The following is a 14,351-nucleotide window of genomic DNA, read 5'->3' on the forward strand; positions in this document are numbered from 1 at the left end:
CCACAGCACACACAAATTAGCCTTGAGGATATTCTTTTGCCTGAATGCTCTGGGAGTTTCAGAGTGATACACTAATAAAGGCTTCACTTTGCAATCACCACTAGCATTGGAACACATGAGAAGAGTAAGCCTGTCTTTCATAGGCTTATGTCCTGGGAGTGCCTTTTCCTCCTGAGTAATGTAGGTCCTGCTTGGCATTTTCTTCCAAAACAGGCCTGTTTCATCACAATTAAACACTTGTTCAGGTTTCAGTCCTTCACTGTCTATGTACTCCTTGAATTCCTGCACATATTTTTCAGCTGCTTTGTGGTCTGAACTGACAGCCTCACCATGCCTTATCACACTATGTATGCCACTACACTTCTTAAATCTCTCAAACCAACCTTTGCTGGCCTTAAATTCACTCACATCATCACTGTTGCAGGCATTTTTTTAAATAAATCCTCATGCAACTTCCTAGCCTTTTCACTTATGATCACTTGAGAGATGCTATCTCCTGCTATCTGTTTTTCATTTATCCACACCAATAAGAGTCTCTCAACATCTTCTATCACTTGCGATCTCTGTTTCGAAAACACAGTTGAACCTTTGGCAAGAACAGCTTCCTTGATTGCCGTTTTCTTGGACACAATAGTAGCGATGGTTGATTGGGGTTTACTATACAACCTGGCCAGCTCGGAGACACGCACTCCACTTTCATACTTAGCAATGATCTCTTTCTTCATCTCTATAGTAATTCTCACCCTTATTCCTGTAGGGTTGGCACTAGAAGCTTTCTTGGGGCCCATGGTCAATTATTTTGCAGATAAAATCAAAAACACTGTAATAATACGAAATGTTCCGATTGTATGCTTGGGTGTTACCGCGGAGGCTGGCTGGTAAACAATGCCACCGGCGGAACATGTGAGGCTGGCTCAGGCCGCACATTAGACGCGTCTCGGACGAATAGCGTTGAGCGGGTTTTTTAGCAGTATGCAAGGCAAAATCTTAGTGATAAAATGTATCGGTATGCGGATTTAACGTTATGTGATGCCAACGGTATTACCTGGAGTTTACCTGGAGAGAGTTCCGGGGGTCAACGCCCCCGCGGCCCGGTCTGAGACCAGGCCTCCTGGTGGATCAGAGCCTGATCAACCAGGCTGTTGCTGCCGGCTGCACGCAAACCAACATGCGAGCCACAGCCCGGCTGATCCGGAACTGACTTTAGGTGCTTGTCCAGTGCCAGCTTGAAGACTGCCAGGGGTCTGTTGGTAATCCCCCTTATGTGTGCTGGGAGGCAGTTGAACAGTCTCGGGCCCCTGACACTTATTGTATGGTCTCTTAACGTGCTAGTGACACCCCTGCTTTTCATTGGGGGGATGGTGCATCGTCTGCCAAGTCTTTTGCTTTCGTAGTGGGTGATTTTCGTGTGCAAGTTCGGTACTAGTCCCTCTAGGATTTTCCAGGTGTATATAATCATGTATCTCTCCCTCCTGCGTTCCAGGGAATACAGGTTTAGGAACCTCAAGCGCTCCCAATAATTGAGGTGTTTTATCTCCGTTATGCGCGCCGTGAAAGTTCTCTGTACATTTTCTAGGTCGGCAATTTCACCTGCCTTGAAAGGTGCTGTTAGTGTGCAGCAATATTCCAGCCTAGATAGAACAAGTGACCTGAAGAGTGTCATCATGGGCTTGGCCTCCCTAGTTTTGAAGGTTCTCATTATCCATCCTGTCATTTTTCTAGCAGATGCGATTGATACAATGTTATGGTCCTTGAAGGTGAGATCCTCCGACATGATCACTCCCAGGTCTTTGACGTTGGTGTTTGCGGGGGTCCACTGTATATTTATTTCCTCAGAATCCGTAGAGTGCATGAATACAGATCGATCGATCAATTCCATCCATATTGTACAATGAATTGTTCTTATAAGTCATAATGCATTACGTTAAAAGTGATTACGTTAACACCCATTACGTAAAACTCATTTTGTAAACATCCAGTATGATACCATCCATTAGTTCTAAGTTATATATGAATTTGTTATTGTATAGAATCAGCCCAGAACCACCTGCCTGTTCAGCTTATAGCATAGTAGTGTATGTCGAGACAACATACGTAACATGACCGAGCTGTCAGCATAGTTGCTGATCCTCTTTTACATGTTTTATATGCATAGATTAGTTGAGTATCATAGTACCATCCATGTGTTTATATAGAAGATCCCTTAGGCCTGTGACTGTATGACGTCACGGGGTACAGCTTTAGGCAGTGAGATGAGCTGCCTCGCTCTCAGTCGGCGTATTGACATCCAGGCAGTGACACGGCAGGCTGGGCTCATCCTTTCCTTACCACAGTCTGACAATATATAGTGTTACCATCCAACAAGGTGTTTACCTTCAACCCTCGTATCTCCTACCGAACCCCACACGACATAGTTGATGAGTGGAATGGTCTGCCTAGTAGGGTGATCGAAGCTAAAACATTGGGTAGTTTCAAATTTAGGTTGGAAAAATACATGAGTGAGAGGGGTTGGATTTGAGTCGGACTTGCACCTGAGCTTATTGCTTGGGTAGCATTTGTTCTGTTAGTGGGTTGGATTTGTGAAGGACAGGCCTAGTGTGGGCGAACAGGCTTATTGCAGTGTTCCTCCTTTCTAATGTTCTAAAAGCTATGGCTTGGGTAGTTTCAAATTTAGGTTGGGTAAATACACGAGTGAGAGGGGTTGGATTTGAGTCGGACTTGCACCTGAGCTTATTGCTTGGGTAGCATTTGTTCTGTTAGTGGGTTGGATTTGTGAAGGACCGGCCTAGTATGGGCCAGCAGGCCTGTTGCAGTGTTCCTGCTTTCTTAAGTTCTTATTTAACATCACACTTACCAGTAGGGTGATCGAGGCTAGGACCTTGGATAGCTTTAAGAAGAGATTGGACAAATATATGAGTTGGAGGAGCTGAGTTTGATTTGTGTCATTGGGTACGGGAGTAAATTAGTGGGTAGCTTTGGGTAGAGGTCATTTTGATAAGGACCTGCCTTGTATGGGCCAATAGACCTGCAGTATTCTTCCATTGTTATGTTCTTAGTGGGAAGGATTGTAAAGGACCTGCCTAGTATGGGCCAGCAGGCCTACTGCAGTGTTCCTCCTTTCTTATGTTCTTATTGGAGATTTGTTTGTGTGAGGGAGGGATGGCAAGTTTAGTGTTGGAGAATGACACTAGTATCAACTCTATGGCTTATTTATCTATCACAATTCAACTAATATGACATAATAAACAATATTAATAACATAGAAACATGGAATATACTCTGGAATGAATAAAATAAGTCATTACGTATGTCACGAGAGGTGTTGTGCTGTGTTGTTGTTGGGTATATAAGGGCCACTGAGTGTAAGCTGTCCATAATGGTGGTGAAGCAGCAGCTGAGGCGGCGGTGTTTTCTATAGCCCTGTATAACTCCAACAACATTGGAGAAGTTGGTAGAATCGCTGAATCACTAAAGAAGGAACCCTCTACCACCATCACTACTACCTTCTACCACCATCAACCACTATCACAACTGCTTCCACTCTACCACCACCACCACCACCACCTTTGTATTTTTCTTCAAACTTTTTCATAAATTGTGTTTCTCACATTCTTTACGAAAGAGCTGGCACTAGAAGCTTTCTTTGGAGCCATGGTAGCTTATTTAGCATTTGCAAGCACTAAAATCAATGGAATATTATGAAATATTTCGTAGGAGCATGTGAGGGGACTGTCGCTCACTGGTAAAGAATGGCACACTGGCTGGGAAGGCAGGCCCAGGTGGCTCAGAGCGTGAGTACCCATCCCGGACAAAGGACGATTAGCGAGTTAACAGACCATTTGTGAGCCAAAGTTTAGACGAAATAACGGGACTATTTCCGAAATGGACGACTTTCAGGCTGGACGATTATTGAGGGACCACTGTACAGTTAACCCGTTTCAGACAAAAATATTCACAAAATTATTTTTTTAACAATTAAATCAGTATTTCATACCTTTATTGAAGACTAAGGCAGCCTCACCATGCCTTACCACACTGTATATGCCACTACGCTTCTTAAATCTCTCAAACCAGCCTTTGCTGGCCCTAAATTCACTAACAGCATCACTTGTTCCAGGAGTTTTCTTCACAAGATCCTCATGCAGCTGCCTTGCCTTCTCACAAATAATTGACTCCACAACACTGTCTCCCACTAAGTGTTTTTCCTTAATCCACAATAACAATAACCTTTCCATATCTTCCATTATTAGTGACCTTTGTTTTGTAATCACATTTACTCCTTTCGCAACATCAGCTTCCTTGATTTGTTCTTTCTTTGCCAGGATGGAAGTGATGGTAGATTTATTTTTCCCATACATCCTGGCAAGTTCCAGCACCCTCACACCACTCTCATATTTTTCAATAATTTCTCGCTTAAATTCCATGGTGTTTCTCAATTTCTTTGCCACAGGAACTTTACTAGGAACTTTCTTTGGAGCCGTGGTTACTTGTTTTGCAGTTGCACTGTCAAAAAAAACACCAAAAACCATTAAAAACAAGCAAAATGTTTGGATGAATGAGCAGAAGCTTCCTCACAAACTGAGAGACAGAGCCAGACTGAAAATCTTTTCCCGATGGTAATGACACCAAAGGTACGAAATTTGGTGGAAAACTTATGAAATTACGCTTTCGTGAAGTTAGCAATATCAGTGATATTTACACATCGGCGATTTCACCCACTTTGAGCCCTATTTTTGGCCAACTCCATTGTTCCATCATAGCTATTTCACTAGAACTCCATTTGTTCTATTGATTGTGTGCAAGAAACCACATACTTACCGATTTCAACTACCCAATAAAGTGGTCAGAAATTGGCAATTTGGCCAATTTCACACAAATTTCAAAAGATGCCAGTTTCAAAATAGGGTCCAAAATAAACAAGATAGACATTCCTGGCACTAAAATAAAAAATTTTCTGTTCATTAGTCATGTCTCCAGGCCTTATATTACTCTTGCTTTCTATTTTGAATTTTTATTCTCAAAAAAATGAGATTTATTGTTATGCAGACCACTGCACTATTGTAAAAATGGTATAAATAATATCAACGCACTTGTGAAAGAATATTAGACTCGCCAGTTGACGTGTATTGAATGCGTGGCGTGATTTGTTTGCTTTTGAATATCGGCAAAAATTGAATATTTCTGCTGTTTAAGCTCAATTTCAAGGTGCTTTTCATCTTTAAACCAATCATAATCATCTCTATTTCTGTAATATATATTTCATTCTATCAAATGAGATCAAGAAAATGAGAATACAATCATAAATATCATACGAAAATACACTGCAAAGTTGCTGTTTTAAACCAAAAACATGGTCGGAGTTTTTGTCCTAATGCACTGGGTGGTGTTGGATTTTTTTTTTATACTGAGCACACTGTCCCTGCACACCCAATCTTTCATATATAGGCCTACTAGCTTTCTTCTGCTCAATTTGAAGGTGCTAGAATTTTGGCATGTAAGTATGGCACTGACCCTGGCTCTCAAGCCATACATGTACGGAACTGACCCTGAAAGGGTTAATCCATCTACATATGATATTTTTTCAAAATTATATAATAAACATGCTACATAACATATAAACATGATAAATACACCCCACAGTATAATAAATTAACAAACATGAGATGTTACATGTTTGAACCAAAACCAGACGCATTCATCTGTTTGTTTACGTAACTCCACATCTCTCTGCCTCTCTCTCACATTTACTCGTTCTCTCTCTCTTGATTATTCATTTTACCTCATTTATTCACCTCTCACCCTACATTAACCCCTTGACTGTCGCAACCCCCAATCCTGAGGTGTCTCCTGGTGTCGCAAAATTTAAAAAAAAAAAAAAAAAAAATTTTCTTATGAAATGATAGAGAATCTTTTCCCGATTGTAATGGCACCAAAAACATGAAATTTGATGGAAAACTGACGGAATTACACTCTCACGAAGTTAGCGACCTTGGCAATATTTACAAATCGGCGATTTCGCCTACTTTGAGCCCTATTTTCGGCTAATTCCATTGTTCCAGTTGACCAAACTCATAGCTATTTCTTTAGAACTCTGTTTTTTCTATCGATTGAGTACAAGAAACTGCCCATTTACCAATTTCAACTACCCAATAACGTGGTCAGAAATTTGTAATTTGGCCAATTTCACGAAAATTAAAAAATATGACAATTTCAAAATAAGGTCCAGAATGAACAATGCAGACATTCCTGGCTCTAAAATAACATTTTCTTTGTTTATCAATCATGTCTCCAGGCCCCTCTGATATTACTCTTGCTTTCTATTTTGAATTTTTATTCAAACAAAAAATAGAAGATTTACTATTATGCAGACTACTCCAGTACTGTAATAATTGTATAAATAACATCAACCCATTCATGACTGCATATTAGAATGGCTAGTTGGACATTTATTGGACAATGACATCATTTGTTTACTTTTGAACATCGGCAAAAATCAAACATTTCCCCTACTTTGAGCTCCATTTCAAGGTTCTTTTTATAGTAAAATCAATCAAAATCATCTCTTTTTCTATAATATGTTTTCCATTATATGAATTGAGACCAAGAAAATTAGAATACAACAATAAATACTATATGAAAATAGACCACGAAGTTGGCATTTTAATTAAAAAAAATGGTCGGAGTTTTTTTTTTTCTCATTATGCACTGCGTGCTCCAGGATTTTTTTTATGTGGTGCACACTGACCACACAGACCCATTCTCTCACATGTAGGCCTACCAGCTTTCTCCTTCTTGATTTGAAGCCGCTAGGATTTATGAGTATATATACGTCAAACACGGTACCTCGTAAGACGTATACATACGGCCGCGACAGTCAAAAGGTTAAGACTACAGATATTTTAAGGTAAGTAATGAGTGTACTGTATATGCATTTTATTCCTCTAGGGAGCTTTAAATGTTGTAGTATATTAATGTATGGGTGGGGTGGCCTGGCCTGGCTGGCTACCATAGCTTCCCACACCTGACTTCCTACAAATAAATACTACTCACCTCTCGCCCTACATTAAGACTACAAATATTTTAAGATAAGTAATGAGTGTACTGTGTATTTTACTTTTTATTGTTTTTAAATCCTAGTTCTATTACAAACTTAATATATGTTAGTGTAAACTTGTTGTCCAGCATTTATATGCATTTATAAGTGGAAAAATGGTGTACTGCTTTCTAGCAATGTTCGCTTTCCGGGGGCAGCCTGGAACCTAACTTGCTGTATGAGTGGGGCCCTACTGTACAAAGGTTTGCATACTGGTTGGAGAGCTGGTCGTAAGTCCGAGTGGTCGGTAAACGAGTACATGTATGTTGCTAAGTGAGGAGAGCCTGTACATTCAGTCATAGTAGTAAAACAAATTAACGTAATTGTGAGTTGTGGTAGCTGGGCAGGCATAAAGGAATGTATGATAATAATTACTAAAACATGTTTTCTCTAGTACTACCACCAGAGAAATGTGTATAATATTACTGGCGGGATAACTGTAGAACATTCTTTTTGCATGCCGTCACTCGTAAGTGGTATCACTCGCTCTCAAAAAGGTGTATTGCATGAGAATGGGAATGTTGCTGTTATTCATACTACTGTGCCACCATGAAGACAACTTGTACGCAATGTAAGGTGTTTGTATTGTGGGAAAAATGCTTCTCAATCATTTGCATGCTTGCTACTTCTGCTTGCACTTAGGTCACATTACACATACATGCACATGTTTATTTATACACACTCATATGAGTTTTCTTTGATTTTTATCTTAATAGTTCTTGTTCTTATTACTTTTCCTTTTATATCCATGGGGAAGTGGAATAAGAATCTTTCCTCCGTAAGCCATGCGTGTTGTAAAAGTCAGCTAAAATGCTGGGAACAATGGGCTAGTAATCCCTTTTTCTGTAATAATTACTAAAAAGAATAAGAAGAAGAAAACTGTCAAAGTGGGATGTCTGAATGTTCGTGGATGTTGTGCAAATGATAAGAAAGAGATGATTATGGATGTTATGAATGAGAAGAAGCTGGATGTCCTGGCTTTAAGTGAAACAAAGCTGAAGGGGGTGGGAGAGTTTCAGTGGAGAGGAATAAATGGGATTAGGTTAGGGGTTTCAAATAAAGTTAGAGCTAAAGGAGGAGTAGCAATAATGTTGAAGGATAAGCTATGGAAGGAAAAGAGGGACTATAAATGTATTAATTCAAGGATTATGTGGAGTAAAATAAAGGTTGTATGTGAAAAGTGGGTTATAGTAAGCGTATATGCACGTGGAGAAGAAAGAAGTGTAGAGGAGAGAGAGAGATTTTGGGAAATGTTGAGTGAATGCATGGGGAGTTTTGAACCAAGTGTGAGAGTACTTGTGGTTGGGAATTTCAATGCTAAAGTGGGTAAAAATGTTGTGGAGGGAGTAGTAGGTAAATTTGGGGTGCCAAGGGTAAATGAAAATGGGGAGCCTTTAATTGAGCTATGTGTAGAAAGAGGTTTGGTAATAAGAAATACATATTTTATGAAAAAGAGGATAAATAAATATACAAGGTATGATATAGCATGTAATGAAAGTTTGTTAGATTATGTATTGGTGGATAAAAGGTTGATGGGTAGGCTCAAGTATGTACACGTTTAGAGAGGGGCAACTGATATATTGGATCATTATTTAGTTGTAGCTACAGTTAGAGTAAGAGGTAGATGGGACAAGAGGAAAATGGCAACAACAAGTAAGAGGGAGGTGAAAGTATAAACTAAGGGAGGAGGAAGTTCGGGTGAGATATGAGCAGCTTTTGGCAGAAAGGTGGGCTGGTGCAGGTATGAGTAGTGGGGGGGGTTGAAGAGGGTTGGAATAGTTTTAAAAATGCAATATGTATTAGAATGTGGGGCAGAAGTTTGTGGTTATAGGAGGGTGGGTGCAGGAGGAAAGAGGAGTGACTGGTAGAATGGTGAAGTAAAGGGCGTGATAAAAAAGAATAAGGTAGCTTATGAGAGGTTTTTATAAAGCAGAAGTGTTATAAGAAGAGTAGAGTATATGGAGAGTAAAAGAAAGCTGAAGAGAGTGTTGAGAGAGTGCAAAAGGAGAGCAGATGATAGAGTGGGAGAGGCACTGTCAAGAAATTTTAATGCAAATAAGAAAAAATTTTGGAGTGAGTTAAGTTAAGAAAGCCTAAGGAATGAATGGATTTGTCAGTTAAAAACAGAGTAGGGAAGTTAGTAGATGGGGAGATGGTAGATGGTGAGAATATTTTGAGGAACTTTTAAATGTCGACGAAGAAAGGGAGGCGGTAATTTCATGCACTGGCCAGGGAGGTATACCTTCTTTTAGGAGTGAAGAAGAGCAGGATGTGAGTGTGAGAGAGGTGTGAGAGGCATTACGTAGAATGAAAGGGGGTAAAGCAGCTGGAACTGATGGGATCATGACAGAAATGTTAAAAGCAAGGGGAGATATAGTGTTGGAGTGGTTGGTATTTTTGTTTAATAAATGTATGAAAGAGGGGAAGGTACCTAGGGATTGGTAGAGAGCATATATAGTCCCTTTTTATAAAGGGAAGGGGGACAAAAGAGATTGTAAAATTATAGAGGAATAAGTTTACTGAGTATACCAGGAAAAGTGTATGGTAGGGTATTATTGAAAGAATTAGAGGTAAGACAGAATATAGGATTGCAGATGAGCAAGGAGGTTTTAGAGTGGGTAAGGGATGTGTAGATCAAGTGTTTACATTGAAGCATATATGTGAACAGTATTTAGATAAAGGTAGGGAAGTTTTTATTGCATTTATGGATTTAGAAAAGGCATATGATAGAGTGGATAGGGGAGCAGTTTGGCAGATGTTGGAAGTATATGGAATAGGTAGTAAGTTACTAAATGCTGTAAAGAGTTTTTATGAGGATACTAAGGCTCAGGTTAGGGTGTGTAGAAGAGAGGGAGACTACTTCCCGGTAAAAGAAGGTCTTAGACAGGGATGTGTAATGTCACCATGGTTGTTTATTATATTTATAGATGGGGTTGTAAAATAAGTAAATGCTAGGGTGTTCAGGAGAGGGCTGGGATTAAATTATGGGGAATCAAATACAAAATGGGAATTGACAGTTACTTTTTGCTGATGTTACTGTGCTTATGGGAGATTCTAAAGAAAAATTGCAAAGGTTAGTGGATGAGTCTGGGAGTGTGTGTAAAGGTAGAAAGTTGAAAGTGAACATAAGAAAAGAGTAAGGTGATGAGGGTATCAAATGATTTAGATAAAGAAAAATTGGATATCAAATTGGGGAAGAGGAGTATGGAAGAAGTGAAAGTTTTCAGATATTTGAGAGTTGACATGTCAGCAGATGGATTTATGAAGGATGAGGTTAATCATAGAATTGATGAAGGAAAAAAGGCGAGTGGTGCATTGAGGTATATGTGGAGACAAAAAACGTTATCTATGGAGGCAAAGAAGGGAATGTATGAAAGTATAGTAGTACCAACACTCTTATATGGGTGTGAAGCTTGGGTTGTGAATGCTGCAGCGAGGAGGCGGTTGGAGGCAGTGGAGATATCCTGTCTAAGGGCAGTGTGTGGTGTAAATGTTATGCAGAAAATTCAGATTGTGGAAATTAGGAGAAGGTGTGGAGTTAATAAAAGTATTAGTGAGAGGGCTGAAGAGGGGTTGTTGAGGTGGCTTGGTCATTTAGAGAGAATGACATGGAGAGCATATAAATCTGTAGGGAAAGGAAGGTGGGGTAGGGGTTGTCCTTGAAAGTGTTGGAGGAACGGGGTAAAGGAGGTTTTGTGGGCGAGGGGCTTGGACTTTCGGCAAGCATGCGTGAGCGTGTTAGATAGGAGTGAATGGAGACAAATGGTATTTGGGACCTGACGAGCTGTTGGAGTGTGAGCAAGGTAATATTAGTGAAGGGATTCAGGGAAACCAGTTATTTTTATATAGCCGGACTTCAGTCCTGGAAATGGGAATACAATGCCTGCACTTTAAAGGAGGGGTTTGGGATATTGGCAGTTTGGAGGGATATGTTATGTATCTTTATACGTATATGCTTCTAAACTGTTGTATTCTGAGCACCTCTGCAAAAACAGTGATTTTATGAGTGAGGTGAAAGTGTTGAATGATAATGAAAGTATTTTCTTTTGGGGGATTTTCTCTCTTTTTGGGTCACCCTGCCTCGGTGGGAGATGGTCGACTTGTTAAAAAAAAAATGTAAATACAAGGTGTTATCAGCTGGTGCCAGTCTTAAAAAAAGACAGGGATGGTTTGGAAGAAATCACTATGTTACAACATGAGATTGCAAGCACAGACTTAGATCGATCAGAGTATCATCCAGGAAGTGCAGTCAGAGACTTTAATAAAATATTAATTACTCATCTAATACGTATATAGCAAAGCCTTTAATATGCTATAGTGTGTGCCTTAGTACTGTAAGTAAAATGCAGTATGTAGTTTTTCTCAACCTTGTACTGTATTCATAATTTATACTTAACTGCACTGAATGTGAAAATTATTGCATAAAGATCATTAACTTGATTTTGTATTTGGTTTCAGGTGAATCTATTTCTGGTCTTCTCCGTGTTTGGTTCTCTGTACAAGTATTCTCCACTTTACCGAACTTTTGGATTCTACCAAACTCAGCCTGCCTTTGTTGGGCTCATTATTGTCATGCAGTTTGTTTTTGCTCCCTATAATGAGGTAAGAATTAAATTATTGTAGAGCACGTGTATTGGAATGACAAAATACAGACACTTTTGTATCTTTTTCCACAATTCAGTATCATATATTTTTACACCCAGTATTTGTATCCCATTACTTTCAGAAATATTCCATTATTGATTCAGATACAGTATTAATTTTTTTTTTTTTTATAAAATTATACACAACACTTTTGTAACTGCAAACATCACTTGCTGAATGTTCAAGAATGTGGAAGAGATGGATGTGCTGTTGGAGTGTGAGCAGGGTAATATTTTGTGGAGGGAAACTGGTTAGCCAGACTTGAGTGCTGGAGGTGGGAAGTATAGTGCCTGCACTAAAGAAGGGGTTTGGGATATTTATTTGCTGCTTAGTGATATCTAAACTGTTGTATCTACATGCCTCTGGCAAGACAGTGATAGTGTGAATGATGGTGAAAGTGTTTCTTTTTGGGTCACCCTGCCTCACTGGGAGATGGCCAGCGTGTTTAAAAAAAAAAAAAAAAAAGGGACGTGCTTGCACCATGCTGATGCTTCTTTTACATGAACATGAGAGGCAGCAATGGGCTAGTAACCCCTTCTCCTGTAGACACTTACTAAAAAAGAGAAGAAGAAAAACTTTATAAAACTGGGATGCTTAAATGTGCGTGGATGTAGTGTGGATGACAAGAAACAGATGATTGCTGATGTTATGAATGAAAAGAAGTTGGATGTCCTGGCCCTAAGCGAAACAAAGCTGAAGGGGGTAGGAGAGTTTCAGTGGGGGGAAATAAATGGGATTAAATCTGGAGTATCTGAGAGAGTTAGAGCAAAGGAAGGGGTAGCAGTAATGTTAAATGATCAGTTATGGAAGGAGAAAAGAGAATATGAATGTGTAAATTCAAGAATTATGTGGATTAAAGTAAAGGTTGGATGCGAGAAGTGGGTCATAATAAGCATGTATGCACCTGGAGAAGAGAGGAATGCAGAGGAGAGAGAGAGATTTTGGGAGATGTTAAGTGAATGTATAGGAGCCTTTGAACCAAGTGAGAGAGTAATTGTGGTAGGGGACCTGAATGCTAAAGTAGGAGAAACTTTTAGAGAGGGTGTGGTAGGTAAGTTTGGGGTGCCAGGTGTAAATGATAATGGGAGCCCTTTGATTGAACTTTGTATAGAAAGGGGTTTAGTTATAGGTAATACATATTTTAAGAAAAAGAGGATAAATAAGTATACAAGATATGATGTAGGGCGAAATGACAGTAGTTTGTTGGATTATGTATTGGTAGATAAAAGACTGTTGAGTAGACTTCAGGATGTACATGTTTATAGAGGGGCCACAGATATATCAGATCACTTTCTAGTTGTAGCTACACTGAGAGTAAAAGGTAGATGGGATACAAGGAGAATAGAAGCATCAGGGAAGAGAGAGGTGAAGGTTTATAAACTAAAAGAGGAGGCAGTTAGGGTAAGATATAAACAGCTATTGGAGGATAGATGGGCTAATGAGAGCATAGGCAATGGGGTCGAAGAGGTATGGGGTAGGTTTAAAAATGTAGTGTTAGAGTGTTCAGCAGAAGTTTGTGGTTACAGGAAAGTGGGTGCGGGAGGGAAGAGGAGCGATTGGTGGAATGATGATGTAAAGAGAGTAGTAAGGGAGAAAAAGTTAGCATATGAGAAGTTTTTACAAAGTAGAAGTGATGCAAGGAGGGAAGAGTATATGGAGAAAAAGAGAGAGGTTAAGAGAGTGGTGAAGCAATGTAAAAAGAGAGCAAATGAGAGAGTGGGTGAGATGTTATCAACAAATTTTGTTGAAAATAAGAAAAAGTTTTGGAGTGAGATTAACAAGTTAAGAAAGCCTAGAGAACAAATGGATTTGTCAGTTAAAAATAGGAGAGGAGAGTTATTAAATGGAGAGTTAGAGGTATTGGGAAGATGGAGGGAATATTTTGAGGAATTGTTAAATGTTGATGAAGATAGGGAAGCTGTGATTTCGTGTATAGGGCAAGGAGGAATAACATCTTGTAGGAGTGAGGAAGAGCCAATTGTGAGTGTGGGGGAAGTTCGTGAGGCAGTAGATAAAATGAAAGGGGGTAAGGCAGCCGGGATTGATGGGATAAAGATAGAAATGTTAAAAGCAGGTGGGGATATAGTTTTGGAGTGGTTGGTGCAATTATTTAATAAATGTATGGAAGAGGGTAAGGTACCTAGGGATTGGCAGAGAGCATGCATAGTTCCTTTGTATAAAGGCAAAGGGGATAAAAGAGAGTGCAAAAATTATAGGGGGATAAGTCTGCTGAGTATACCTGGTAAAGTGTATGGTAGAGTTATTATTGAAAGAATTAAGAGTAAGACGGAGAATAGGATAGCAGATGAACAAGGAGGCTTTAGGAAAGGTAGGGGTGTGTGGACCAGGTGTTTACAGTGAAACATATAAGTGAACAGTATTTAGATAAGGCTAAAGAGGTCTTTGTGGCATTTATGGATTTGGAAAAGGCGTATGACAGGGTGGATAGGGGGGCAATGTGGCAGATGTTGCAAGTGTATGGTGTAGGAGGTAGGTTACTGAAAGCAGTGAAGAGTTTTTACGAGGATAGTGAGGCTCAAGTTAGAGTATGTAGGAAAGAGGGAAATTATTTCCCAGTAAAAGTAGGCCTTAGACAAGGATGTGTGATGTCACC

At 39.6% G+C, this 14,351-nt stretch overlaps 1 protein-coding gene across 2 annotated transcripts in view; it reads left to right on the forward strand.

Moving 5' to 3' along the window:
• The window catches only part of LOC128688840 (CAAX prenyl protease 1 homolog), a 69,301-nt gene that overhangs the window by 38,985 nt on the left and 15,965 nt on the right, over positions 1-14,351 (forward strand). For both annotated transcript variants that reach the window (XM_053776833.2, XM_053776832.2), the window contains exon 7: positions 11,552-11,695. In XM_053776833.2, coding sequence (XP_053632808.1) covers positions 11,552-11,695 — 144 coding nt within the window. The remainder of the gene's footprint in view (positions 1-11,551; positions 11,696-14,351) is intronic.

This window comes from Cherax quadricarinatus, chromosome 16 (genome assembly GCF_038502225.1).
Source record: "Cherax quadricarinatus isolate ZL_2023a chromosome 16, ASM3850222v1, whole genome shotgun sequence".
Lineage (NCBI taxonomy): Eukaryota > Metazoa > Arthropoda > Malacostraca > Decapoda > Parastacidae > Cherax > Cherax quadricarinatus.